The following is a 25595-nucleotide window of genomic DNA, read 5'->3' as shown; positions in this document are numbered from 1 at the left end:
ACAGAATTCTATGGGGACTTCCCTGGTGGCCCAGTTGTTAAGACTGCGCGATTCCACTGCAGCAGGCATGGGTTCAATTCCTGATCACGGAGCTAAGATCCCTTATGCTGCAAGGTAAGGCTAAAAATAAACAAAAAAAAAAAAGAGAGAGAAGAAAAGGAAGAAAGGAATTCTATGCGTAATCAGAACTATGATTGGAATAAATTTAGTTGAGTAGATAAATTTTAATATTAATGTAAGAGGATACAAAGCCTCTTAGTTTTATTTCTTTCTCTGTTAAGAGGACCAAGTTTCTTAGAATACTGACCTGCTTTTAATACCAGATTGTAAAGTTTCTTTATCTTTTAAGTAATCTGTTATAACTTTCTACATTTGCCTTGGAAATCTAAAGTCACTTGGTTAAGTGAATAAGTATTATTTCACAGTGACCTATGACATTGTTTTTAAAAACTTTTTTATATTTCTGACAAAATTTTCAAAGATCAAATTTATATGAAGTTCATTTGACCTCCAGTTAACTTTGAGGTTTTCCAAGAAGGCCCTTGGGGCTTCCCCAGTGGCTCAGCAGTACAGAATCGGCCTGCAATGCAGGAGACACAGGAGATGCAGGTCTGATCTCTGGGTAGGGAAGATCCCCTGGAGAGGGACATGGCAACCCACTCCAGTATTTTTGCCTGAAAAATCCCATGGACAGAGGAGCCTGGCAGGCTACAATCCATGGGGTCACAAAGAGTCAGACACGATTAAAGCGACTAAGCAGAGCATGGCACAGCAGAAGGGTCCTAGAGAGAGAATCGTTTTATCTTGTTATCAAAGAAAGATATAAAACTAATTAGGCTCATTTGATATGCTAAATTACCTGGGAAGCACTGTCAATGAATGATAAACCTGTTTAAATTTATATTGTATGGGTAAATTCTATTAATATAGACATTCTAGAAATAATATGGAATACCTAAAAATCTGGTATGTCCTAGTAAATAAAATGTTATCAGCCATAACTCTAGTTATTATCCTAACATATTGTATGTCACAGTAATAACCAAATTCATCTGCCAATTACACTGTAATCAGATCTTTAACCATGCCTTTTAAAGTCTTCTGTCTTGGGGCTGGTGCACTGGGATGACCCAGAGAGATGGTATGGGGAGGGAGTTGGGAGGGGGATTCAGGACCCCGTGGCGGATTCATGTTGATGTATGGCAAAACCAATACAATACTGTAAAGTAAAAAAAAAAAAAAAAGCCTTCTGTCATCCACAGACAGTTATTGTTTTACTCTGCTGCTGCTGAAAAAAAAAAGAGGCTTCATCTTCAAGAACACTCACAGAAAGGACTTTCTGACGAGCACAGGTTTCTGACAACTTTCAGATAATACTGCTGAACTGGTAAGAAATTAAATAGTTACAATGGGAAACCTGATGACTTCATGAAACTGTTAACAGAAGATTAAGATCAAGTACTAAGTACATGATGAATATAATTGGGGGGATTTTTTTTAACCAAAATTATTACTGATTTTTAATCTTGTGCTTTCTAAATACAAGGAAACCCTTCCCCTCAAGCTAATTATGACTTACAGCAATTTGATAAATTACACTTTTGTAAGTACAAGTGAAACATTTACCTTTTCTCTCTACTTGATTCCCCCAGAAACTGGAAACTCTTAGGTTCTCAGCAGCCTTATCAGATGAATAATGAAGATTACCTCATGGCAGGTGCAGGAATCTCAAGATATTCTGGAGATCTTGAGAAGGGAAGAACCCACCCAAATCTCAGGTATCACACACTGAATCTTATAGTACACCCTTAATCTGGCTTTCTTGGCCTTGAAAGACCTTGAAGCGTTCAATATGAAATTCCTTATGAAAGTTCCAGCAGAGCTGAAAAGAGCCTATATGATCACTTATGTAAATAATCAGGCCAAGTTTATTGAAACCAGATTTGTTTTGCAAACAAATTAGCTTTAATCTGGCCATATTTGATGGAAACTAGGGTAATTTTAGACAGAAAATAATATATTTCAGTATATGTTTTGCTGAAGAGAGCACTAGAAAAAAATATTTCAATGCATATTACGTTTTAGTGTTGTCTTTAAAGTTTTTCTATATTTACTGCCTAAAGACTCACTTCCAAAATAACTTTGTTGTTATGTTATATTATTAGAGAATTTAATTACAACTTAATTGAATTTTAAGAGGACATTCTAAGTTTGTTTCTGGAGTTTATCACAGTAAATTATCTTTGGATGAGGATCAAATCCCCATAACCTGCAACCAGGATATTATGTATATTGGAAAAGACATCAGATAAAGGACTCTTTACAGCCACACTGGGAGGGGCCATATCAGGCTACCTCTCCTAAACAGACTGCAGCTCCTATTTCTGACACCCAGCTCTGACTAACTTAGGCCAGCCCTACCAGACCAGGATGAGAAGAAAACATCTGAAGTAGAGAGCTGACCCAAAATGCTGGACCAGACTTGTACACTAATTACTCTGACAACTGCTCACACTTCTGCTTACAAATCAAATATTTTTTTCTTGGGCTTAATCATATGCCAAGTTTCAAAAGTCAGTATGTTGGGTTTGTGGCCAATTACCAATGTCCAGTACACCTCGATTACCTTTGTGAATTTCTCCTTTTAAAAGCACTAATCGGATGGCCCTTAGAAATTTTATTTTAGAAGAAACTTGAGTACCATGCAAGCTACCATCAATATTACTAAATGGGACCCTGTTACCTGGCCAATTTATGACACTTGCTCTGAAACTGGCCACAAAATATATAACATCTCCTTTTTACTAGATGTTAAGTATCGGGTAGCTCCTGATCCCAGTGGATTTATGGAAGAAGTTTATGGCCTTGGCTCTCCCTGGGCTGGTTAGGAAGATGCACAACTGGTTTCCAGTGGGCTCAAGGTCATCTACAGGCAGCCTTGGAACCAGGCCCTGCCAATCTGCCTTCAATTCCAGCATGCTGGGTTCAATGTTTTCCAATGGTATGACCATTTAGCTACAGAATTAGCTATTTCCCAGTTGGAATATAAGATATCATTACTTACATAGAGGCTTTAACAAAATTTACTGAGTAGGCATTGAATGATATTTATTAAAGCCAGTAGCTTGCTCAATTCAAAAGTCTACATGACGAGAAAAAGTGGTGCTACAGAATTGTAATATGACCTTTGAGATTCTAATTGCTTCCCAAGGGGGAAATTGTGCTGTAATACATACTGAATGTTGTGTATCATATTCAACAGTCTTCTGATATAATTCATCTTGAAAGTCGAGTCTGACTCTTTGTGACCCCATGGACTATACAGTCCATGGAATTTCCAGGCCAGAATACTGGAATGGGTAGCTGTTCCCTTCTCCAGGGGATCTTCCCAACCCAGGGATCGAACCCAGGTCTCCCACATTGCAGGCAGATTCTTTACCAGCTAAGCCATGAGGGAAGTCCAAGAATACTGGAGTGGGTAGCCTATCCCTTTTCCAGTGGATCTTCCCGACCCAGGAATTGAACCAGGGTCTCCTGCATTGCAGGTGGATTCTTTACCAGCTGAGCTACCAGGGAAGCCCAACTCATCTTAAGACACATGAAGAATCAGATTTCTACTCTGAATAATCGTCTTCCCAATTTAGGGGAAATAACAGAAAAATGGATTGGTTTAGGAGGCTCTGGCTTAAAACTTTTAAACTACTGATCACATCTACAGTTCTCTATGAATTAATGAACATGCACAATGAACGTGACAAGATGAAACTGGCATATATCCTACTAGACAACTTGAAATTAACCATTGGTCTTTGCCAGGTATCTTACCAGCATAACTGCCTAAAAGGAAAGAAGGAACCTGGCTATTAAGACCCCAACATCAAGGAAAATGATAAACAGGGCAGGTAAGCCATCACTGTAGCATCAAGGGACCAAATATTTGATTACCTAATGCTTTCTATCAAAAGATGAATGATTAAAGGGAAATTAATGAAATAAAATTCCTATTTTATGGCAAAACAAGAAAATTTTAAGTATAAATTTTTTCTGTCTGTCTGGGACTCCTCCCTTAAGTGTGTAATGTATATCTGCATTAATCACACATACTTAGGAGATAACCTTCCTTATTAATCTTGTAAAGAGTCATGATGATTCACTACTAGCTCTGTACATGCAGATCTGGATTGTGTAAACTGTCAATACGTCATTTGAAGTACAATCCTTTGTCTCAAAAAGGTATATGACTGTACTTTGACTTCTGACGGGGTAATATTCCTCAGAGCTTTCTAAAAGACTATCTCCCGGGTTATAATCCTCAGGTTGACTGGAATAAATTTTTCCGTTTCTTTCTTAGATATTAGCCTATTGAATAATTTTATTGTCAACACTATATTTTATTCCAAATGGTTAGGAACATACCATTCATTGCCTAATTGAAAAGACAGATTTTATGAAGAATCTTCTGAGCACACAAGGTGAGCAAGGTCCAATCCATCTGTGTCCTCAAGAAGCTATGCTCCGAACAGGAGAACAACCAGCTGAGGACAACAGAGAGTAAGATCTTAAGAGACAACAGGAGTTACAGGAAAAGGACTGCCAAGGGCGTCTGCAGAGAAAGGAGCAACATGGGCAATACCCCATGGCCATGAAACAGCATTCTGAAAAATCAGTGGGGCACAGCAGAGTCAAGTGATTACGTCAAGCATCTGAAGCAAGGCAAGAGGTTAGGACATCAAAAAAACCTCTTGGGGATTGCAGGAGAGATTGGAAGATACTGGAGTCTACAGCAGTAATCCACGTAAGAAATAACTGACCAAATAGTAGTAGTGGGAATACAGAGATCTTTCAATGAAAACATTTGTAAAAAGTACAATTATAAGCAAATTTGGGTCATCTGGATAGAAACCAACATCTCACAGCCTAGTACTGCCACAAGATTTCATGGCTCACTCTAATATTTTTATTTATTGTTTCATCACAGGCCATTATGCTAGAGGTCTTTAAGCCAAGTACAGTCAGTGAAAGCCAAGTATCATCAAAATGCACAAAATAAGCAAGTCTTACAGTATATCAATGAAGAAAATGAAAAGAATATGCAGTCATAAGACTATAAGGTAGAAAGACAAACACAAAAGAATCTGCTTTGGGCTTCACTGGTGACTCAGTGGTAAAGAGTCCACCTTCCAATGCAGGTGACACAGGTTTGATGCCACATGCCTGGGAGCGATGAAGCCCACACACCACAGCCACTGAGCCTGAGCCCGGAGGCCCCAGCTACTGAAGCCCACGCGCCCTAGAGCCCATGCTCCACAACAAGATAAGCCGCCACAATGAGAAGCCTGCAACCAGTGGGTAATCCACTTGTTGCAATTAAAGAAAAGCCCACATGCAGCAACAAAGACCCAGCACAGCCTAAATTAATAAATTGTATATAAAAAACAGAAAACAAAAAACACAAGAATACTAAAAAAAAGAATGAACCTGCTTTGTAGTAGTCATTATCATAGATCCACTTATAGTGACTTATAATGTAAAAATTATCTTTTTACATATGTATCAACTTGCAATAGTTTATTAGAAGTGCAGTAGTAAATATGTAATGAAGTTTTCACCAAACAGTTTTAATTATATTATTTTGAAGTCACTAATTATACAATCTATCAAAATAATGGATCAGTGATTTTAAAGGGGTCCAGAATATACCACTGTGACATAAAAATTATTTTGAGTAGAGGGCATGAGAATCTGCCTAAAAGCACTTACCTGCCTAAAAGCGCAGCCTCCAAAAATAACTCAAAAGAATTAAGTTGTCCCACACCTAAACATACGTTGTCACAAAATGATCAAGTCTCCCATTTATTCTACTAAGAACTCATTTATTTTTCCTAAAAATCATTTTCCATAACTGCTCTTTTCTCTCTCCTCTTCCCCTATTAAGATGGTATATAAGTCCCAAATTCTCGAGGCATATTTTTATGAACCCTCATAATGCGTGAGTAAATTCTGCCTTTTCTCTTGCTACCCTGTCTTTTGCCAGTTTAACTCACAGGCTCACAGGCACTAAAACTAAGAGGGCAGAGGAAAAATTTTTCTTCTCCAACAACCTGAAGCTAGTTTCATCTTAAAAAAAAAGAGAGAAAAACAATAACTATAATAGTCACCCAAATGATGTTCTAACATGTTAAAAATATGAAGACCAATCAATTTTGGCTTTAGTCAAACAATCCACTGCATTATGTATTAAGTTTGAATTATACTGCTTTTGTTGTAATGTTCTTAATTTGTTTTTGTTTTACAATGGTACAATAGCTAAAACATATGGAGTTTATACCTAGTTTTGTATCTGTATAAACACTTTATAAAAATTAATTTAACACTGAGGTTGCAAAGAAATATTTAGCACCGACACATTACTTAAAAAAACTGATAAAGGAAACTGAACTGATAGGATTCGTGGAATTGAATATGGAGACATAATAAATCTGTGGAACTGATGTGGAATTGAAGAAGGGAAAGAACCAAAAATGACTCCCAGGACAGACCTGTGCAACTCGGTAGATGACAGTGCCATATATTAGGACAGAAGGGGGAGAAAAGAACTGGGGAAGGCAAGGAATAACAAAACAGAGAATGAAGAATTATTTTAAATATACTTTAAGTGTCACCAAGAAGTTCAAGCGGAACTAGAAAGACATCTATTTTCAGTGAAAGAGATAGGTTTCAGCTTATGATATAACTTTGGAAATCACTGGCATATAGTATTTGATATCACAAGAATTAATAATATCATGCAGGGAATATGTACAGAGTAAGAGAAGAGCCAGCCGCAGAAACCATGTGAAATAATACATGTTTACTGTTAGTTTTTAAAATGCTATTTATTATGTATGTATTTTTACTGCACTGGGTCTTCACTGCTGCACACAAGTTTTCTCTCGTTGCGATGCTTGGGCTTCTTGTTGCAGTGGCTTCTCTTGATGCAACTCGCAGGCTTGAGAGCACGGGCCCAGTAGCTGCGGCATAGAGGCTCAGCTGCTCTGAGGCATGTGGACTCTTCCCCAGACCAGGGATCGAGCCCATGTTCCTTGACTGGCAGGTGGTTTCTTGACCACTGGGCCACCAAGAAAGCTCATATTGTTTTGTTTTGTTTAGAAAGGAAGAAAAAGAGGGGAACTAGGTTAGAAAGCTCCAAAGATCACCAACATTTTAGGAAAAAGAAAGCAATTAGAAGAGAGGAACGAAAAATATTTTTTGTAACTTAATAACCAATAAACTATTTGTGGCCTTATTAAGGGCAGTTTTGGTGGATGTATAAAGTAGAAGCCAAATTAGAAATTATATTAAAGAAACAAATGAGAGATTAAAATAAATGCAGGTGACTGCTTCTCAGTCACCCAACCAGAAGCTTCAGAAACAAAGAGAACCTAGGTTCTACGTTAATAAATTCCTATTTTATACTTGATGGAATCCCGGAACCTAAACTAGTAAAATTTATGGTCTAAATTTTACTACTGTTCATGTACTGGTGATTCTCACAGAATTACTTTATGAATTTATTCATATTACTTCACAATAAACTTTATGAACTTTATGAATCCACTGATACATAAAAGTGATACTCTCAGAATGGTTTCCCCCTACATTCCAAGTAAAACAAAGACTTGAGATCTTGTATTCTTAAACAACTCATTCACCAATCCATTCAGTAAATACATGCATGTGCTCAGCTGCTCAGTCATACCTGACTCTTTGTGACTTTATGGACTGAAGCCTGTCAGTATCCTCTGTCCATGGGATTTTCCAGGCAAGAATACTGGACTGGTTGCCATTTCTTCCTCCAGAGGATCTTCCAACCCAAGAATTGAACCTGTGTCTCCTTCACTGGCAGGTAGGTTCTTTACCAGTGAACCACCAGAAAGCCCCAGTAATATACAATGAACTACTACTTGCCACGGACAGTTTATACTTTCTACCTACCATTCATGAATTCAATGGACTAAACCAGTTCAAATTAATTCAAGGCTCTCTTGAATATGGTTCCATTAGTTATGGCGTCCTACATGAAATTAAATAAAAGTTACAGAAAAGTAGCCAAATATTCAAAACATTGTGCTTTAGATGGCAATGTTTTACTTAACTTTTGAAAAGTTCCTTCTGTGTATGTGCTTTTAAATACAATATATTTGGAGGACAAGTCAAGTATAGAGAGGAAAAAAAAAAAAAAAGATTTAGCACCTCTCCCGGTACATCAAAATACACTCTGATCACTTACAGCTGACCAATTGACACTATAAGTGCAACAAACGGATGCTACTGCATGAGGACAACTTGTGGATCAGTGACTAAATATAACGGCTTTAAAAAAAGCAACCAAAGGGGCAAGGGCAAAGGCTAACAATCAAAGCGGGGGAACTGGCAATTTCAAGATGTACAAGATATTCATGAGATGTGATGCTGAAATAGCAAAGAAATGGACTCAAAATTAACAAAAGCGAGGGTCTGGTCATGTATGAATTATAATCCAAAGGAAACTATGCTGGATGGCAATTTCAAAAAATATCAGAAAGTGTTTATCTAACTATATATATCAACCTACACAAAGAAACCAAAGAAAAGGTTCTGTTCCTTGATCCAGGCATAACCACCAGGCAAGCTGAATAAATAAATAAGACTGCCAAGTTTAAATCTAGGTTCTACAACGTATTAGCTGTGTAACCTCGAATGATTGCTTGACCATTCATCTTCGTTTCCTGGTCAGTAAACCTAACAGTTCTCATATCACAGGGCTGTTATGAGGATTAAATGAAATGATGCTTATAATATAACCTAGCACAATGACTAGGAATAGAGTAAGTACACGATGAATGCTACTTCTTATTGTTACTATTTTATGTCTTTAGGAACTCCCAGCCTATCAGCAAACTCCAAACAGAAGCTCAATGTAGTAAGTTCTATGCAAAGTCTTATGGGCTCCCCTGGTAGCTCAGACAGTAAAGAATTTGCCTGCAGTGCAGGAGATGAGGGTTGAATCCCTGGATCAGGAAGATCCCCTGGTGAAGGAAATGGCTACCCACTCCAGTATTCTTGCCTGGAGAATCCCATGGCCGGAGGAGCCTGGCGGGCTATACTTCATAGAGGCTATAGTCCTTGGACATGACTGAGTGACTAAGCCTGCACACGTGCAGTCTTATAGGACTCCAAAGTTACTGTGCCCACTGAAAACATTAAAAGGAACTCAGACACAACAATCAGTGTTAGAGATCACATGCCAATTTTAGTCTCAGCACTAAAGACTTCATATGGGACTTCCTTCCCTGGTTGCACAGTGGATAAGAATGTCTGCCAATGCAGGGGACACCGGTTCAACCCCTGATCTGGCAAGACCCCACATGCCTTGGAGCAACTAAGCCCCTGCACCACAACTCCTGAGCCCACGCACCCTAGAGCCACAAACAGAGGAAAAGCCCACCACACAAATCAAGGAAGACTCAGCGCAGCTAAAAATAAATAATATATTTTTAAAGACTGCCTATATTAAAAATACACAATCGTAATTATGGTTTACCTCATAGAAACTAAAAGAGATTTACATTTCTGCCATGCCTAAAATAGAGATATGAGCACAAGTCTAGCATTTAAACTGATGACTAACCCATACATCACATTCTACTGTTTCAGCTGACAATATCAGACACAACTTGGTGACCGAACAACAACACATATAAACATCCACAGAAAATTTCACCAGAAAGAAAACAGTTGAAAACGAGCTCAAATCTTATAATGAACAAGTCAATACATATTTAGTGACCTAAACTGCAAATACCCAATTCTAAAATCACTCAATAAAACCGGTAATTTCTTAAATGTGTTAGACACCATGTGAATCTGCTGGAGAGAAGATGATGTGCAAAAACAGATATTCTTGCCCTTACAGGACTTACAGTCTAGAGGGAAAACATATTATTTTATAAAATTATAATGTAACAGGGGAATGAATCTGGATGGAAGAGAAAATGTAGAATATTCTTCTCACTCTTAACCGATAAGAGGAAAAGCTGAGTATTACATAAATATTACAAAAAATAATGTTAATAAAACTACAGTTTCTAACTGCCTTGACAAATTGACTCAAATAGTCAACAAAGGAGCTAATTACAAGTGGGAGTCATGATTTGCTTTTAGTCTTTATTATATGGTAATCAGATGAAAATCTGCCAGTTTAAGTAGTCTTGCAGTTTCACTATCAACTTCTGCAAAGGAAATGAGTGCACCCAAATCTACACAGAGACTTAGAAAAACCATTCCAGACAATTTTTGGATTGTAGTGCAATGTAACAATCAACCACAGAAAGAAATGTCCAGATGTGTGAGGTATTCTGCAATATAGTAACACTATACAACACGAAAGTAAGTTACAGAAAAACCAAAGAGCTGACTACTCAATCAACTTTTAAATTAAAAATGGAAGACCCAACTAAACTGTAATGTGTAATTTAAGCATGCTACATTAAACCTAAAGCATGAGAATTCAATAGTATTTAAGCAGCATAAGTGCCTAGAAAGAGTTAACCAAAAAAAAAATTAGATACGGCACTGAACTTTTTTTTCACCTTTTAGAGAAATATCCTTCCCTCCAATTCTCCACCACATCCCTACTCTCTTTATTATTAGTGGAGTGAACAATGTGAACAATAACGGAACCCAATACAGGATATTGGACATTTTACTGAGAATACTTTAACAAAAAACTTTAGAAATAGGGTTTATAAAAAGAACGTCAAAGTTATACCTTAACAAGGTTGTATACCATATGACCCAGCTATTCTACTTTTACACATTTATCAAAGAATACAAAAGCACTAACTCAGAAAGATCTATGTACCCCTATGCTGACTACAGCATTATTTACAGCAGCCAAGACATGGAAATAACCTATTTGTCCATCAATGGATGAATGGATAAAGATGAGATAGACAGACACACACAATGGAATATTAATATAATTCAGCCATAAATAGAAACTGCAGCCGATTATACAGAGTGAAGTAAGCCAGAAAGAAAAACACCAATACAGTATACTAACACATATATATGGAATTTAGGAAGATGGCAATGACGACCCTATATGCAAGACAGGGAAAGAGACACAGAAGTGTATAACGGACTTTTGGACTCAGAGGGAGAGGGAGAGGGTGGGATGATTTGGGAGAATGACATTCTAACATGTATACTATCATGTAAGAATTGAATCGCCAGTCTATGTCTGACGCAGGATACAGCATGCTTGGGGCTGGTGCATGGCGATGACCCAGAGAGATGTTATAGGGAGGGAGGTGGGACGGGGGGTTCATGTTTGGGAACGCATGTAAGAATTAAAGATATTAAAATTTAAAAAATGAAAAATAAATAAATAAATATTCAGGGGGAAAAAAAAAAAGAATGAAATCCTGCCATTTGCAAGAACATGGATGGAACTTGAAGGTACTATGCTAAGCGAAATAAGCAGACAAAGATAGATAAATACCATATAATTTCACTCATATTTAGAAGCTAAAAAAACAAACTAAGTGAACAGACAAAATAAAACAAAAACTCACCAATACAGAGATCAGATTAGTGGTTACCAGAAGGAGGGGGTTGGGGAAATGAGTGAAGGGGTCGAGTGTATAGTGATGGATGGTAACTGGACCTGTGGTGGTGATCACTTTGTGGTGTATACTGACGTTGAATTATAATGCTGTACACTTGAAGCTTATTTTCTAGAAAGTGGTGGTATATATTTGCAGTCCTATGGCTCTAAGCAAGCTGTGTACATGGACTCCTTTTTTATTCTCTTTTATAATCCGAAGGACAGAACTGGAGCATGCAACAAAGGTCTGCTGGACTGGATCAAATCAACACAGTGACAACATCTGCAGTACAGCACACACAATGGCTAAACTGCTTTACCATTTCAAAATTATCAAAACTATACTTACATATAAGTTTGCAAGCATATTTGCAGGATTTACCATTTAAAGCTCGTGTAAAAGTGCAACTTAAAGAAAAAAACACAGTCATATGGCATCATGCTTAAGAGTTTTGGCCTTAAAGTAAATGTCTTAAAATAATTTCATCCTCAGTGAAAATGTAACTAAATAGCCTAGAATAAAAAAAAAATAGTTTACATAATCTGTTACCATAAGTTTGAGAAAAAACAACTGATTCAATTTAATACCATTTCAGTGCTTACTCTCATTTAGTCTTGCTACTGCCTACATACCTGCCTACTCAGAGACATTTTTAAAAGTTTTTTGGGGCCTTCTTTGTAAAGAAAACAGTAGTCTCTAAAAACAATGTAAATTAGCTATTTTAGTCCGTGGCTATTTTCTCGAATTTCACAGCAATCTTAGATTTCAATGGCAAACTGAAGCATTTTAATATTATTCTACTAGTTTTGTTTCCAAGAACTAAAGATTTATAAGTAAACTGGTAACCTGGGAAACTGTTGGGAGAACATCTGTCTTTATTATAAGTTCTTTATAATCATAAAGAACTTAGCAAATCACAACATACGACAATTTAAAGAATCCTAGAAAGAGTATAAAATTAGAAGACATCTTCACACCGAATGACAAATTATAGTGCCACATGTACACTCTGGTCAGAGGTTCAGAGACTTTGTGTCCAACCACTTTCCAAGTGATGTAATGACCTCTGGAAATCAAACAGGAGAGCCTCCCGTTCTAAAGTTGAAAAACTGAACAGGTGGCCTGGGTACAATTCGGGGAAGGTTCGAGGAGAGAGGAGCAGGCCCTAAAGAGGCAAAGCATAATCCTCCATTCATCTCCGCAGATTCACACTGAGTACGACCCTCACCCTAATGCAGGCCCGACGGGACCGAAATGAATCAGACCCCAAACCTTGCTCTCCAGAAGACGCGGGTGAGGTGGCGCGGAGGGAAAGGGCACATAAACAGATCCCATGAGCCTTGCATGCGAGTTCTGAGATACAGACGGGAGTCTGTGTTCTTTACCCATGTATACCCAGGGCGTTATATACAGCAAGTGCTCAGCAACTGTGTGCTGAACAAAAGACTAAATAAATAAATATGAAACACTAAGACGAGTCTCGGTCCCTGTGGCTCAGCCTCCCAGTTCCAGGCGCTACTGACCCTGGCAGGGAAGTCACTCTCGCCTACTGTCCCCTCAGACGCAGGCAACAACCAAAGGTTAACTCGGGCCGGGGCCCAAACTTCGCCTTCCCTAACTCTCAACACCCAAAGGCACTTACCGTTCGTGTAGGGAGACCCCGAGGCAGAGGCGGCCCCGTTCTGGGCCTGGAGGCCGGTGGAGGCGCCGCCAGAGGCAGGTATCCCGGGCTGGGACATGACGACGACGTTTATAGGGGTCTGGCCGGGGTCTGCGACAGCCCCAAGCCGAGAGTTGAAAAACGACGGCTGGAAGCCAGGGAGGGGGCTACCGACTTAGGACTGGAAGCCGGATAGAGAGAGGGCGGCGCAAGGAGCCCTACGCATGGCGCCGCATTCTCCCCAGTCCGCAGGCGGTCAGAGCTCGGCCTGGGGGGCGAGGCTCGGGTGTCGGGCCGCTGGGGCCGAGAACGCCGGGATGGGAAGCAGCAGCCAAGCGGAGAGGGACCGAGGGAGGCCCCGGCCGGAACTGCCTGTCAGCCGCTCTGCGCGCAGGCGCAATCGGGACACGTGGCACTTCCGGCTCCGGCCTCGCAGCGGCAGCTGCGGTCGGTGAGCTCTTCTCTCCCGCGGGGCTGCCCTGAAGCCACCTGACAGCTCCGGGTGTCCCGGCCCGAAGGACCGTGCTCGGCCTCTCCTGCCACGTCACTGACTCTCTCCGTCGGCCGGAAGTGGCGTGTGTCACCGATACGGAAATCCCCGCCGTCGTGAACGCGGCAAGGCCGGGATCTGAGGACAGTCAGGGTTTCAGTGGCAGCTTTGGAGGGGTGGGACTGACAGTTCTTCTCCTCCAGTTTTTGTGAAGATTACCTGAGAGGACAGACTTCATTGTCCTTTGTTGAAGCTAAACCTCAGGTAGCTGAACCGATTAATGTTCATCACGGTATTTCATTTCGCATTTCATCATATTCCAGGTGTAAATTGTAAGGGATTTTTTTTTTAAAGGTTAATTAGGTATAAGTGTTCAAAGTAATCAAATCGAATTGGAGGCCTTTGCTTTTTGACCTGAAGATTCAAAAGTAATTTTAATTTTGAAACTCGCTGATTCATACAGCAAGTCATGCCAAAGTTCATTAACATTTAAATAGCAATTTTATTTCCTCTTCTAAGACTTTACAGTAAGGTACAACATTCAGACTTCCTTTCTAGGCAAGGTGACTTTTTCTTGCAAGTAGACTTTTTTTTTTTTTACCTTTGAGACTAAAGGGAGGTAGAAACTGGAATGATGAGACAACATAGTTAATGACATCAGTGATCACGGTAGCCACCTTCCTTATACTTAGGTTTTTCCAGTTCTGAGCTGATGATAAAGCCCTTCTTTATAGATTTGTATTGTTGACTAAAATGTCATGCCAAGGGTTTCAAAATCTGTGAAAGGTGAAATACATCTTAACCATTTAATATCAAATGCCTACTATGGAATGTTATATTACATACAAAAAGAGTAAGAACTAAACTGCTGTGAGAGGCCGGAAAACAGTAAGAATTCAAATAACTACCTGTTAACTTTTAGCTTTTTTTTTAACATTTGCCTCAGATGTGTAAAAATATGTTTGCTGTGCATGAAATTGAAAAATTCAATTCCTCTGTCCAAGATACAAATACAAAGTCTTTAGGATGAAGATAATACTTTTGGTCAAAATGTTTTTAGCTTAGGGCCCCATAACAAAAATCCCAAAGCATATGTCCCAAGACCACTTGAAAAGATACACAATCACAAGCCTCTCAGTGGTTTTCAGATACATAAACACAAGTCTATTTTCTGAGAAAATAGACCTCAGAAACTGAGCCTCCCTGAGCTTAGACAGTGTTATCTTAAAAAGAGCAAATCCTTAAGCCTGGAATCAAACTGGCATTAGTTTAATTCTTTTTTTTTTAATGCAACATTTTAATGATCTTGGTTTACTAACCTTGGCATTGGAGTTTGATTTGGTTAAATCAACTTTTCTTTGGACTTTGTTATGTTTAAGCAATATCTCTGAACAGCAAAAAAAAAAAAAAAAAGGCAACAACTGATGAAGAATTAGCCATTTTAAAAAGCAAATAACCTCTGGTTCAATCAGGTTAAATAAACATAAATAATTTGCTAATAAGTAAACAATGCTTTTTCTAAAATGTGTCCCACCCCTATGTATCCCTGTTGCTATTATCACCCCCACTCCAAAAACAATAACAAGAAACAAAACTATGGTTACGTCTTTCAAGTGTTTCTTACATTTTCAGAGTAATCAGCTTTAAAATATTGATGGAAAAGGCATTATTTGTCATCTGCACACCCTGAGGAATAGTAGGAAAGTAACTGAGTAACTGAGATGAGAAAACATATTTAAACAGTTAAGTGCTTTTCGTATTTAAATATTATCCACACAGTGCCAAAGTGCCAAATCCTCTGGCTTCTTAAAGTGTGGCCACATAAATTTTATGGAAAAATTATTACTATTACCAGTTGTTAAATGTATTGATATTTCTTTGATCAGTTATTATATCTACTCTATACTACCATACACTTTTCTAAACGAATGTCAATAATATATTCTACTTTGTAATCCTTGATTTCCAGAACAACAGGACCCTTCTACCACATATGCCTCTCCACATACCTATGTATCACATTTCTGTACATTATTTTCAGAGCCTTCAACCCTGTTCAAGAAAATTATAAACAATAAAATAAGTGACACAAAAGTGTTTCAGTAAAGACACAGCATTATAATAAGAATATTTCATTGACTTAGATTCCTTATTTAGACCCAAAAAAGGGAGATGCATTCCTAATAAAATTTGCTGATGTGCAGAAGTGGACTTGGGCTGGCATGAGCCTGCTCATAACTACTGAACTGTCAGCTAATAAGCAGGATCAATTCTGCTTATTTTTCAGGATAATGGAAATTATTTTAGGTCTTCTAGTTATTTTTTAAAGTTTGTTCTATTTCAAACAAAGAACTAGTTTCAATTACAAATATCAGGTTTCTTTTGAAACTGTCTTGTGGTTCCATTTTAGAAATAGTTCCTTTGGCCTCATTTGCCGCTCACAGGACATCTGTTTGTATCTGAAGTCAGTGCTTCTGAAGGTACAAGTTCAGTTATCCCACACCAAGACAGTAAATTGCTTTCTTTGAAAACTTCAACTTTATGTAGTTGTCACTGCCCACTCTAGTTAATGGTCTTTCTGCTTTCAATCTCTCCCACCCATCCTTCATGTTGAACTGAGCTCCGAAGTACTGATTCCATTTTTATTTTCCTATACCTCTAAACCTGTAATTGCTCCCTTTACTTGCTCCATCAAGTTAAAGTTTCTCTGCATGCGTTTTCTCTTCTCATTCTGAGTAAAATCCAAAGTCCAACTCATAGCCTTCAAGGCTTCAGATCACTCAGCCAGCCTTGTTATTTCTCTCATTATCTTCTACACTCCCTCTCACTCACTACTCCAGACACACTATTAGTTTTCTTAGACCTAAAGAGACACTGTACAAAGAATATTTCATTGACTTTGATTCCGTATTTAGAAATAAGGAATCTCTCTAGGCATACAAGCACAAGTCTGCCTTAATTCTTATTTGCATTACCTGGGATGCTCTTCCCCAAGACACTCATCCAGCTCAATCACTCACCCTTTCTTTAGTCAAATGATACCTTATGGTGAGGCCTTTTCTGAACACCCTGTACAACAGCATACTCTTGCTGCTGACTTTCTATCCCTCCCACCATCCTTTTTTTTTCTTCACAGCACTTACCAACATTGTTATATATTTGTGTTTATGCTTATCTTTCTTCAGTGGAATAAAATTCTATATACCTCACGACAGTTTTAAGGTAATCATATTGATTTCATGTCTGTCTGCTTGGTTAGACCATAAGAGAGCCCAGGGCCTGTGTCCTGTTCAACTCTGTATTCTCAACACATGGTTTGGGGCCTCACACTTAACAGGTGTTCAATAAACATTTTTGAATGGATAAATTTAAAGTGTCATCTCTTCCAATCTTCTATTTGGAATATTTTGACCCTCATTTGTTCACTACTATAAGTTCCTATTGCACTTGGAGACTAAATCACACCAGAGTCGGACACGACTGAAGTGACTTAGCAGCAGCAGCTTCACTTATTTCTGAAGTATCATGTTCTCTAATTCTTTTATTTTTAACTATTATGCCACATTGTGTCCCATCTGATGCTGACCTGTAGGGTAGCTGAAATACTGTCAGCGTCTGGTCAGACCTTATCTCCTCTGGGTAGCTGGTACAATGTCAAACGCCAACTCTTTCCTTATATATCTCTCTGTCCCTGCCTATCCACACATACTCTGGCACCATGGTATCAGAAATATGAAATATAAATTCCCTTCTAAACTATCTTTTCACCATATTCTCTACTGGATGACCTCACCAGCTCCTTCATTAGTTGATTTCTTCACTCATTCAACCAATACTTATAAAATGGTTTCCGTATGACAGGCACCAAGAAAAAACAGAACAGGACAGACAGGGTCTCTTCCTTCTGTGGAGTTTTCAGTGGAGGAAATGCAATAAAAATGTAAATAAATATATCTTTTTACATTTTGAACTTAATACATGCTGTTGCTGCTGCTGCTAAGTCACGTCAGTCGTATCCGACTCTGTGCGACCCCATAGACAGAAGCCCACCAGGCTCCTCTGTCCCTGGGATTCTCCAGGGAAGAGCACTAGAGTGGGTTGCCATTTCCTTCTCCAGTGCATGAAAGTGAAAAGTGATGAAAAGTCAGTCATGTCAGACTCTTAGCGACCCCATGGACTATGAGCCTATGAGGCTCCTTCGTCCATGGGATTTCCCAGGCAAGAGTACTGGAGTGGGGTGCCATTGCCTTACGTGCTGTTGAGGTCCTGGTAATAAGATAGAGACTAGGAAGCAGGGAGTTGATGTGGATAGAAAGGTTAGGACAAGAGGTGACATTTAAGCTGTGATCTAAAGGACAAGGAAGTTAGCTATACAAAGGGAGAATATGGGGAGAAGTAGGACCCTGGGCAAAGGGAACAGCACCTACAAGAGCTCAGACACAGGAATGAGCTTGCTGTGGTGAGCAAGACAGAGTGGCACAAGCTGAGATTGAAGAAATATAGGAAGCAGAGCAGCAGGAGCCTTATAAGGCATTGTACAGACTTTATAGACTTTGGGAAACAACTGAAGAATGGTAAACAGTAATTAAATTCATGCTTTAAAATGAATGCATCAAAAAATCAATCCAACAGCTGGGAAGATAACCAGTCAATGGGGAAAGAAGAGCCGCTGCAGTAGCCCAGGCCACGGACGATAGTGACTTGCAGTGAGGTGGCTGTAGGGGAGACAGAAGTAGACTCACTAAGCCAGGCTAAAACCTGGAGCTTTGATATTTCCTTTACTCTTGCTACCAACATGTAATCAGTCGTGTGTAGGTTCTGACTTCTACAATTTCTCACAGCTGACTCTATTTCTTTGTTCCCACTGACCCAGCACTGCCCCATACCACCTCTCACTTCTGTGACTGCAGCTGTCTCATTACTAATCTCAGTTTTCAGTCCTTACCTGTTCTAATACAACCCACACACGGCTGCCAGAGCAAACTTTCAAAAATATGATTCTGACCCTGTTCCTGTTCTGCTCAGAACCTCCAAAAGACTCTATAGTTTGGGAGTCTACATCCCTGGTAGTCCAGTGGAAAGCTATTTAGTCAAAGCATAATGCTTGCCTGGTGCTTTTCCCATCCCTGTTCCTTTCTGAATGTTATTCTCACATTATGATATTATCCCTGCTGGATATTAATCCCCATTTTACATATGTAGTAACTGAAACTTCAAGTGGTTAATAATGTTAGAACCATAATCTGTAGCTGTACTCTATTAAAATAGTCATTAAAATTAATGATTTAGAAGAATACTTGATTACATTGAAATGTTTTTAACTTTAAATGCTTTATAAAACTGTTCATAGTATGATTATAATCTTATAAAACTGTTTATATCTGCGAGGTGTGATAGAGGGTGATTTTTGTTTCCATTTTTCTTGACTTTCCAAACTTTTTAACCATGACTGTGTATTACTTTTATCATGATAATAGTCATCAAAAAGCTCAAGGGTAAATATCTTACATATCCTGTAAGGCTCTCCTCAAACACTGATATCTCCTGCCTCTCCACTCCCTCACCCCTACCAGAAGTTTGTAGTTTGTTATCCTTTCTCTCCTCCTACCTTCTTTTATAGTCAGTTGTGAATTAACACATCTCCCAGCCAAATCAAAAGGTCCTGGAAGAAAGAGACTGTCTTGCTTATTGTCATTCCCCCATTCCTAATCGATTTACAATCTATTGCTGAAGTCAGCAGGAATCATAATTTAGATTTCTATCTAAAGGCTAACTCAAACGCCAAGGATATCAGGAATATCTTTTCAATTTCTGGAAAAGAGGTGTGGCGTAATCTTGAGAAGCCCGGTGAAGTGCCTCAAGCCACTTAAAAGTATTTATTGTGGGGGAAGAAAGGCTCAAGAGGGAGACAATATATGTATAATTATGGCTGATTAGCATTGTTGCATGGCAGAAACCAACACAACACCATAAAGCAATTATCCTCCAATTTTAAAAAAGTATTTATTAAACCAAACTGAAGACTAGATCAGTGGAAAGGAGAATAAAGGGAAACCCAGACTAGAACAGCAGGCTCCTCCAACTTAGACCAATCGACTCCAGGGAAATTCTTTAACCCTCTGAGGACAAAAATGTACCAGAGTCCTTTATACTGAATCACTTGCTCGAATGTATTCAGCACCTATAGTATGCCAAGCACTGAAAATATGTTCAACAGGAGAAAAGGCAGATATGGTTCTTCACCTAAGGAAGCTGATAGAATGCCTGTTGGGGAAGCTATAGATAAATAATCATACATTTTAATTGTAAAATTATAAGCAAGATGATTTCAATCAATCATAAGATAAATTGCACAGTTACTGGGGAAACCTGAAATAAAGGGCTTAACTGAATCAGAGGGAGTCTGATGAGAGAGCTATTGGTGCGGAGACCTGAAGAGTGTGTAGGAGTTAGCCAGGTGGAGGGAGATATCTGCGGAAGCAGTTCTGGCAGAAGGATGACAAGTGAGAAGCGAGGACCAATGGAGTAAGTCATTTCCTGAGGCTGGGATGAAAGAGGGGGAGAGCCTGTAATAGGCTTGTTGGGAATCTATCCAATAACTGCTTCAGTCCCCAAGCACCTCCTTGTTCTGTCTGTATCCCCGAGAAAGAATCGTAGGCTTGGGAGCAATCTTGGAAGCACTGCCATCACATTTTCATTCAAGGCACCCGAGTATTCCTATTTGAATAAATTTAAGAAAAGTAACATCCATGAGCAAAAAACAGCGGAGTCAAGACAGTCTTGAAGATCAACATTCTTTAGTAAAGAACGTTGGAGTAAAGATAGCCTGATGAAAGCTCAATACATTATCTGGCACATTTCGTAAATTACTTGTTGAACTCAAGAAACAGGTGCACTTTGAAAATGTAATTTATTATTATTTTGTAAAGAAAGAAAGAAAAGAGGATGTCACGTATAATTTCCCCAAGCTAAGAACCGGTGTTACCTTCTCTGCCTGAAACTCCTTCAGGCCTGTGTGGGCAGCATGTCCCAGCCCAGAGCGCAGTCAGCCACGGGACTGTCCGCGGAACCGCCGTAAGGCGGAACTGCAGGTGCGCGGCACTGCTGTCCTGCGAACCTTCGGGAGTGAAGCACCCGCCGGCCCGGAAGGAGCTAACGCGAACTAAGGCCGCGGCAGCCATCGCTCTTTGCAGTTCGGTGTCGGAGTGAATAGGGCCGACTCCAAGCAAGGAATTGCGTTTTCTCCAACCGCAGGTAAGTGGCGGCCTCTCGTCCCGAGAGAACTGGCTGGCGGCAGCTGTCGATCCCGGGGAAGGAGCGCCTTTGGGGCTGGGCCCACTCGATACCCCTGCCTATAGCAGGGCGGGGAAGGGGCTCCTGTTTTTCGCCCTGGAATCTGGCGGCGGGAAAGACGACAGGTTCCTTTCGTGCTTCGCGGGGCCACTCTGACGACCATCTGGAAAGGACACCACTGCTGTCAAATGGGTTATTTCAGGAATCAAAGAGATGACTCTGAACTGCAGCCAAGCCCTTCCTTGCCTTTAGCCTCAGTTTCCTTACCAGGTAAGGTGAAGGCTGCGGGGATCATTGACAGCTCAGAGGCAGTGACGCGAGGTGTTGTTTTCAACTCTCCCACATACTGTGGGGACAAATCGAGCTTTCTCTACTACTAGTAGTTAACGTTTTCCCATTGCCCAAGTCCCAGTTGAATGGGGAAAAGATACACTATACTCCTGGGGGAAAGCTGCAATTATTTACAGACTGTCCCAAGAGTTTCCAACAAGGTTTAAATACTTTGACAACAGCTGAAACTCTTGACATCGTTGACCAAAAGAACCAAACTCGTCAGGAATTTTAAGGTATTAGGTACATTGGACACAATGAGCTGAAGAAATACTTTTAATTTGAAAAAGTAAACCTATTATTAGTTGCACATTTTTATCTCACACTGAAGACTGTCCTGCGTTCAGTGTTAGAACACCAATTAGAGTCGCAATGAGGCAAATGAAAAAGGGACAGGAACATTTGTTGTCTACTATGTGTAAGGCGCTAATGTACTTTTTGTTCATTACACGAACCAAAAGGTTTAGTTCCATACAGCAGTCCACTGAGGAAGCAGTAGTATCTCTATTTTACAGATGAGGAATAAGGAAGGTTTACATTTTGTTAACAGTTAGTGGTGCTATTTCAAAATAATCTGTATATCAAATATTTTAGTGGACTTGCATTGTCATCAAAATATTTTTAATTTTTAAAACTTTAGGATAGTTCTTTGATGTTTCCTGAGTTTGTGGAAGAGGAAGGTGTTGCCATCATTTTAGAAATATTAGAGAAGCAGTCATTAATTATGCAGATTAGCAGTTTATATAGGGTACATTTTAACTCCTTTGCCTTGCACTTTGAGCAAGAATTGAGACCAAAGAATAGGCTATCAGAAATGGAAATCAGTGCAATATATTTGAAGCTTATAAATCAGAATTCTGTAGTAATGATTATTTCTCCACCCTCTTAAGTACACTTGCTGAAAGTCATTTAAATTATTTTTATGCAAAACGTTACTAAGCAAATAATTTTCAGATCATGGTATTAAAAAGTACTTTCCCTGTATGTAGCTTTTAGTACAATTTGAGTTAAAAGTATTTTAATGATTGAATTAGCCATTGCTTATGTCAGTTTTTATTTTAATTCATTATAGGTAAGTTAGTACTTTTACGCTTTTTTTGACGTGAGCCATTGTTACAGTCTTTATTGAATTTGTTACAGTATTGCTTACATTTTTATGGTTTGGTCTTTTGGCCACGAGGCATGTGGGATCTTAGCTCCCCGACCAGGGATCTCATCCACAACCCCTGCATTGGAAGGCCTCTAAGTCTTAACCACTGAACTGCCAGGGAAGTCCCTCACAGCTTTTTAAAATACATAGTTTTTTCTCTCTTCCTCTTAAAAAAATCCAACTTATATCTGTCATAGATTTAACCTTATTTCAGTCGAGCATCACTTTTCCTTAAAGAAAAATGGAGTATGTACTTTTTGTTCATTACATGAACCAAAAGATTTAGTTCCATTTTTATAATGGCTAAACATTCAGTCCCCAAATGTTTTCTTGAGTTTTTTATTTGCATCACTATTTCAGTACTTTAAAGGATATAAAAAGAAAATCTAATAATTTTAGGGGTGGGTATTTAAAAGCAGTCTTATTTTTAAACATTCAACATCGTCAATGTCCAAACTTTTAGTATGGACATTGGCCCTCCTTATCCATGGATTCTGTTTCTGAGGATTCAAGAATGGATGGAAAATATTTGGGGAAAAAAAATTCCAGAAAGTTTGAAAAAGCAAAACTTCAATTTGCCAAGTGCTGACAACTATTTACATGGCATTTACATTGCATTTACAACTATTTGCTTGTGTTAGATACTTTAAGTAATTGAGAGATTATTTAAAGTATATTAGAGGAAGCGCGAAGACTATATGCAAATACTATGACATTTTTATATAAAGGACTTAAGGAGAGTGTGTGGGGTGTAGAGGCCTGGAAACAACCCTCTAGATCCCCGAGGGACCAAGGCCGATGGCCTTGTTGAAATTCTACAAAACATGGCCAGAATTTGGCCTTTGTATTTCTAGTACTGTTTGAAACTGAGAGAGGGGTATTTATAGTTCCTAAATTGGTTTACAGATAGTATACTTATCTTATAGAATTTGTGCACTTTGTAAGGCTGACAAAATTGTGTAGAAAGTTGTGATCAATCTCTTCTACTGAAATTTCCTTACCTGGATTTGAAAGAAACTATTCTAGTGGTTTTCTGGTGACAGTGATGTTGTTGTTAATATTTAAAGTAAAATCAGAACATCATTAAAAATCTTTTTCTTAGTAGTAATTAATATTGAAGTTGATTTCAAAATTTGCATTGAAAGTTCTGTGCTTTGATTTTCAACCGATTTAGTCTAAATTAATACCACCTTATATGGTGTATTCAAAGTATTTTCATGTATGTTATCATATTTAATCATTCTTAACACTCTGTGAGGCAGGCGGTATTTCCCCTACATCGAAGAGCAAACTGGGGCTCATGAAGATTGGCTTTCCCAGGATGAAATTACAGTATTTCAAAAGAAGCACATTTAGGACTTCCTGGTGATCTAGTGGTTAAGACTCCATGCTTCCACCACAGAGGCACAGGTTCAATCCCTGGTGGGGGAAGTTCTGCATGCCATGTAATACGGCCGGGTAAGAGGCAGTGATGCACATTCAGTTTAGATTTTTTAAAATCTAGGACATCCATTCTACTCCATCCATTTTACCACAGCTCTACCATGCTTTGCTTCCCAAAGTTATTAATGTATTTACTCTCGAATCCTATTCTCAATAGGATTTATCTCCTTAGAATATCCTAGTTTTTATTTTCTACCAGCACTGCTTTTTGGAGTATTTGTATCTTGTCATCTTATGTTTATTTTTTCTCTTTTTTAAAAGTTCACACCTAAATGATTTTGCTAAATTACTTATATTGTTGTTGTTTAGTTGCCAGGTCATATCCGACTCTTTTGCAACCCCACAGACTAAAGCCTGTCAGGCTCTTCTGTCCATAGGATTTCCCAGGCAAGAATACTGGAGTGGGTTGCCATTTCCTTTTCCAGGGGATCGTCCTGACCCAGGGATCAAACCCATTCTCCTGAATTGGCAGGTGGATTCTCTACCACTGAGCCATCTGAGAAGCCCAAATTACTTTGTTGTTGTTCAGGCACTCAGTCCTGTCTAACTCTTTGTGACCCCATGGACTGCAGCACACTAGGCTTCCCTGCCTGTTGTCTCCCAGAGCTTGCTCAAACTCATGTCCATTGAGTTGGTGATGCCATCCTACCATCTCATCCTCTGTCATCCCCTTCTCCTCCTGCCTTCAGTCTTTCCCAGATCAGGGTCTTTTCCAATGGGTCAGTTCTTTAATTTTTTAATAATAATTTTATTGAAAGAGAGTACATACCATAAAAGATAGTTGTACATATGCTACTTAGCATTGTAAGTGTACAGTTGAGTGTTTTTAATCATGTTGTGCAACCATCACCAGTAACTCCAGAAATATTTTCATCACCCCAAAAGAAACCCAGTACTCATTAGCCACTCCCAATTTCACCTTCCCCCGAGTCTGACAACCACTAATGTACTGACTCTAAAGACTTGACTATTCTGGACTATTTCATATAAATGGAATCATCCTTATAAGTTTAATGTGGCAAGGCTTTCAGAAGTTATTTGTAATCTGTGAATTTATTTTCCATTACACCCTTTGCACTGATTTTCGTATTACTTGAGTAAGATCACTTTTCTAATCTGTGGAGCGATTTTTCCTGTTTGGTGTTCATGCAATAAATAAATCTGCTGACGTGTATATGTTTCCTTGTTCTTGACCTTTGCTTTTCACATGTCTTAATAGTGTATCCATGGTGTTGTGTAACCTGTTCTCAGGGCTCAGGTATCTGATTGCGGCTAAGTAACTTTTACTCTTAGTTGGCATTTTTACCTCTACTTTAAAATGACTAATAACTCCTAGGCTTGTTTTAAAGATCTCAGAAGCCATGACTTTATAGAAATATAAATATCTCATTAATTTCTGAAGAAGAGTTTCCCCATATATGTTATCAGTTATCTTGGGACAAATTTTACAAAAGCAAATCCTTACACCATAAATGCATTTACCTGCATGGCTACCCTCTCTACCCTCTTACCCTCTCTACCCTCCCTGTCTCTCACCTACCAGCAGTCTTCTCCAGTGAGGACTTTGCACTTGACTCACAGTCCTGCTTTCTGTAATGC

The 25595-nt window shown here is 39.0% G+C and overlaps 2 protein-coding genes across 5 annotated transcripts in view; one reads left to right on the top strand and one right to left on the bottom strand.

Moving 5' to 3' along the window:
* Positions 1–25595, bottom strand: part of SEC24A (SEC24 homolog A, COPII coat complex component) — an 84167-nt gene that overhangs the window by 57528 nt on the left and 1044 nt on the right. For 3 of the 4 annotated variants that reach the window (XM_012178515.4, XM_060415748.1, XM_027970254.3), the window contains exon 1: positions 13273–13839. In XM_012178515.4, the coding sequence (XP_012033905.2) occupies positions 13273–13369 (97 nt within the window). In that variant the 5' untranslated portion in view covers positions 13370–13839. Of the gene's footprint in view, positions 1–13272; positions 13840–20765; positions 21237–25595 lie in introns of those variants that run through there. The other variant, XM_060415747.1, reaches the window with a different exon arrangement.
* Positions 20928–25595, top strand: part of SAR1B (secretion associated Ras related GTPase 1B) — a 28881-nt gene continuing 24213 nt past the window's right edge. The window contains exon 1 of the mRNA XM_004008805.6: positions 20928–21034. The gene's annotated coding sequence lies outside the window, so the exon portion shown is untranslated. The remainder of the gene's footprint in view (positions 21035–25595) is intronic.

The sequence above is a fragment of the Ovis aries genome, chromosome 5 (assembly GCF_016772045.2).
Source record: "Ovis aries strain OAR_USU_Benz2616 breed Rambouillet chromosome 5, ARS-UI_Ramb_v3.0, whole genome shotgun sequence".
In the NCBI taxonomy this organism is placed as follows: Eukaryota; Metazoa; Chordata; class Mammalia; order Artiodactyla; family Bovidae; genus Ovis; species Ovis aries.
The sequence above is the reverse complement of the archived record's forward strand: the minus strand, read 5'-3'. Positions and strand labels throughout refer to the sequence as shown.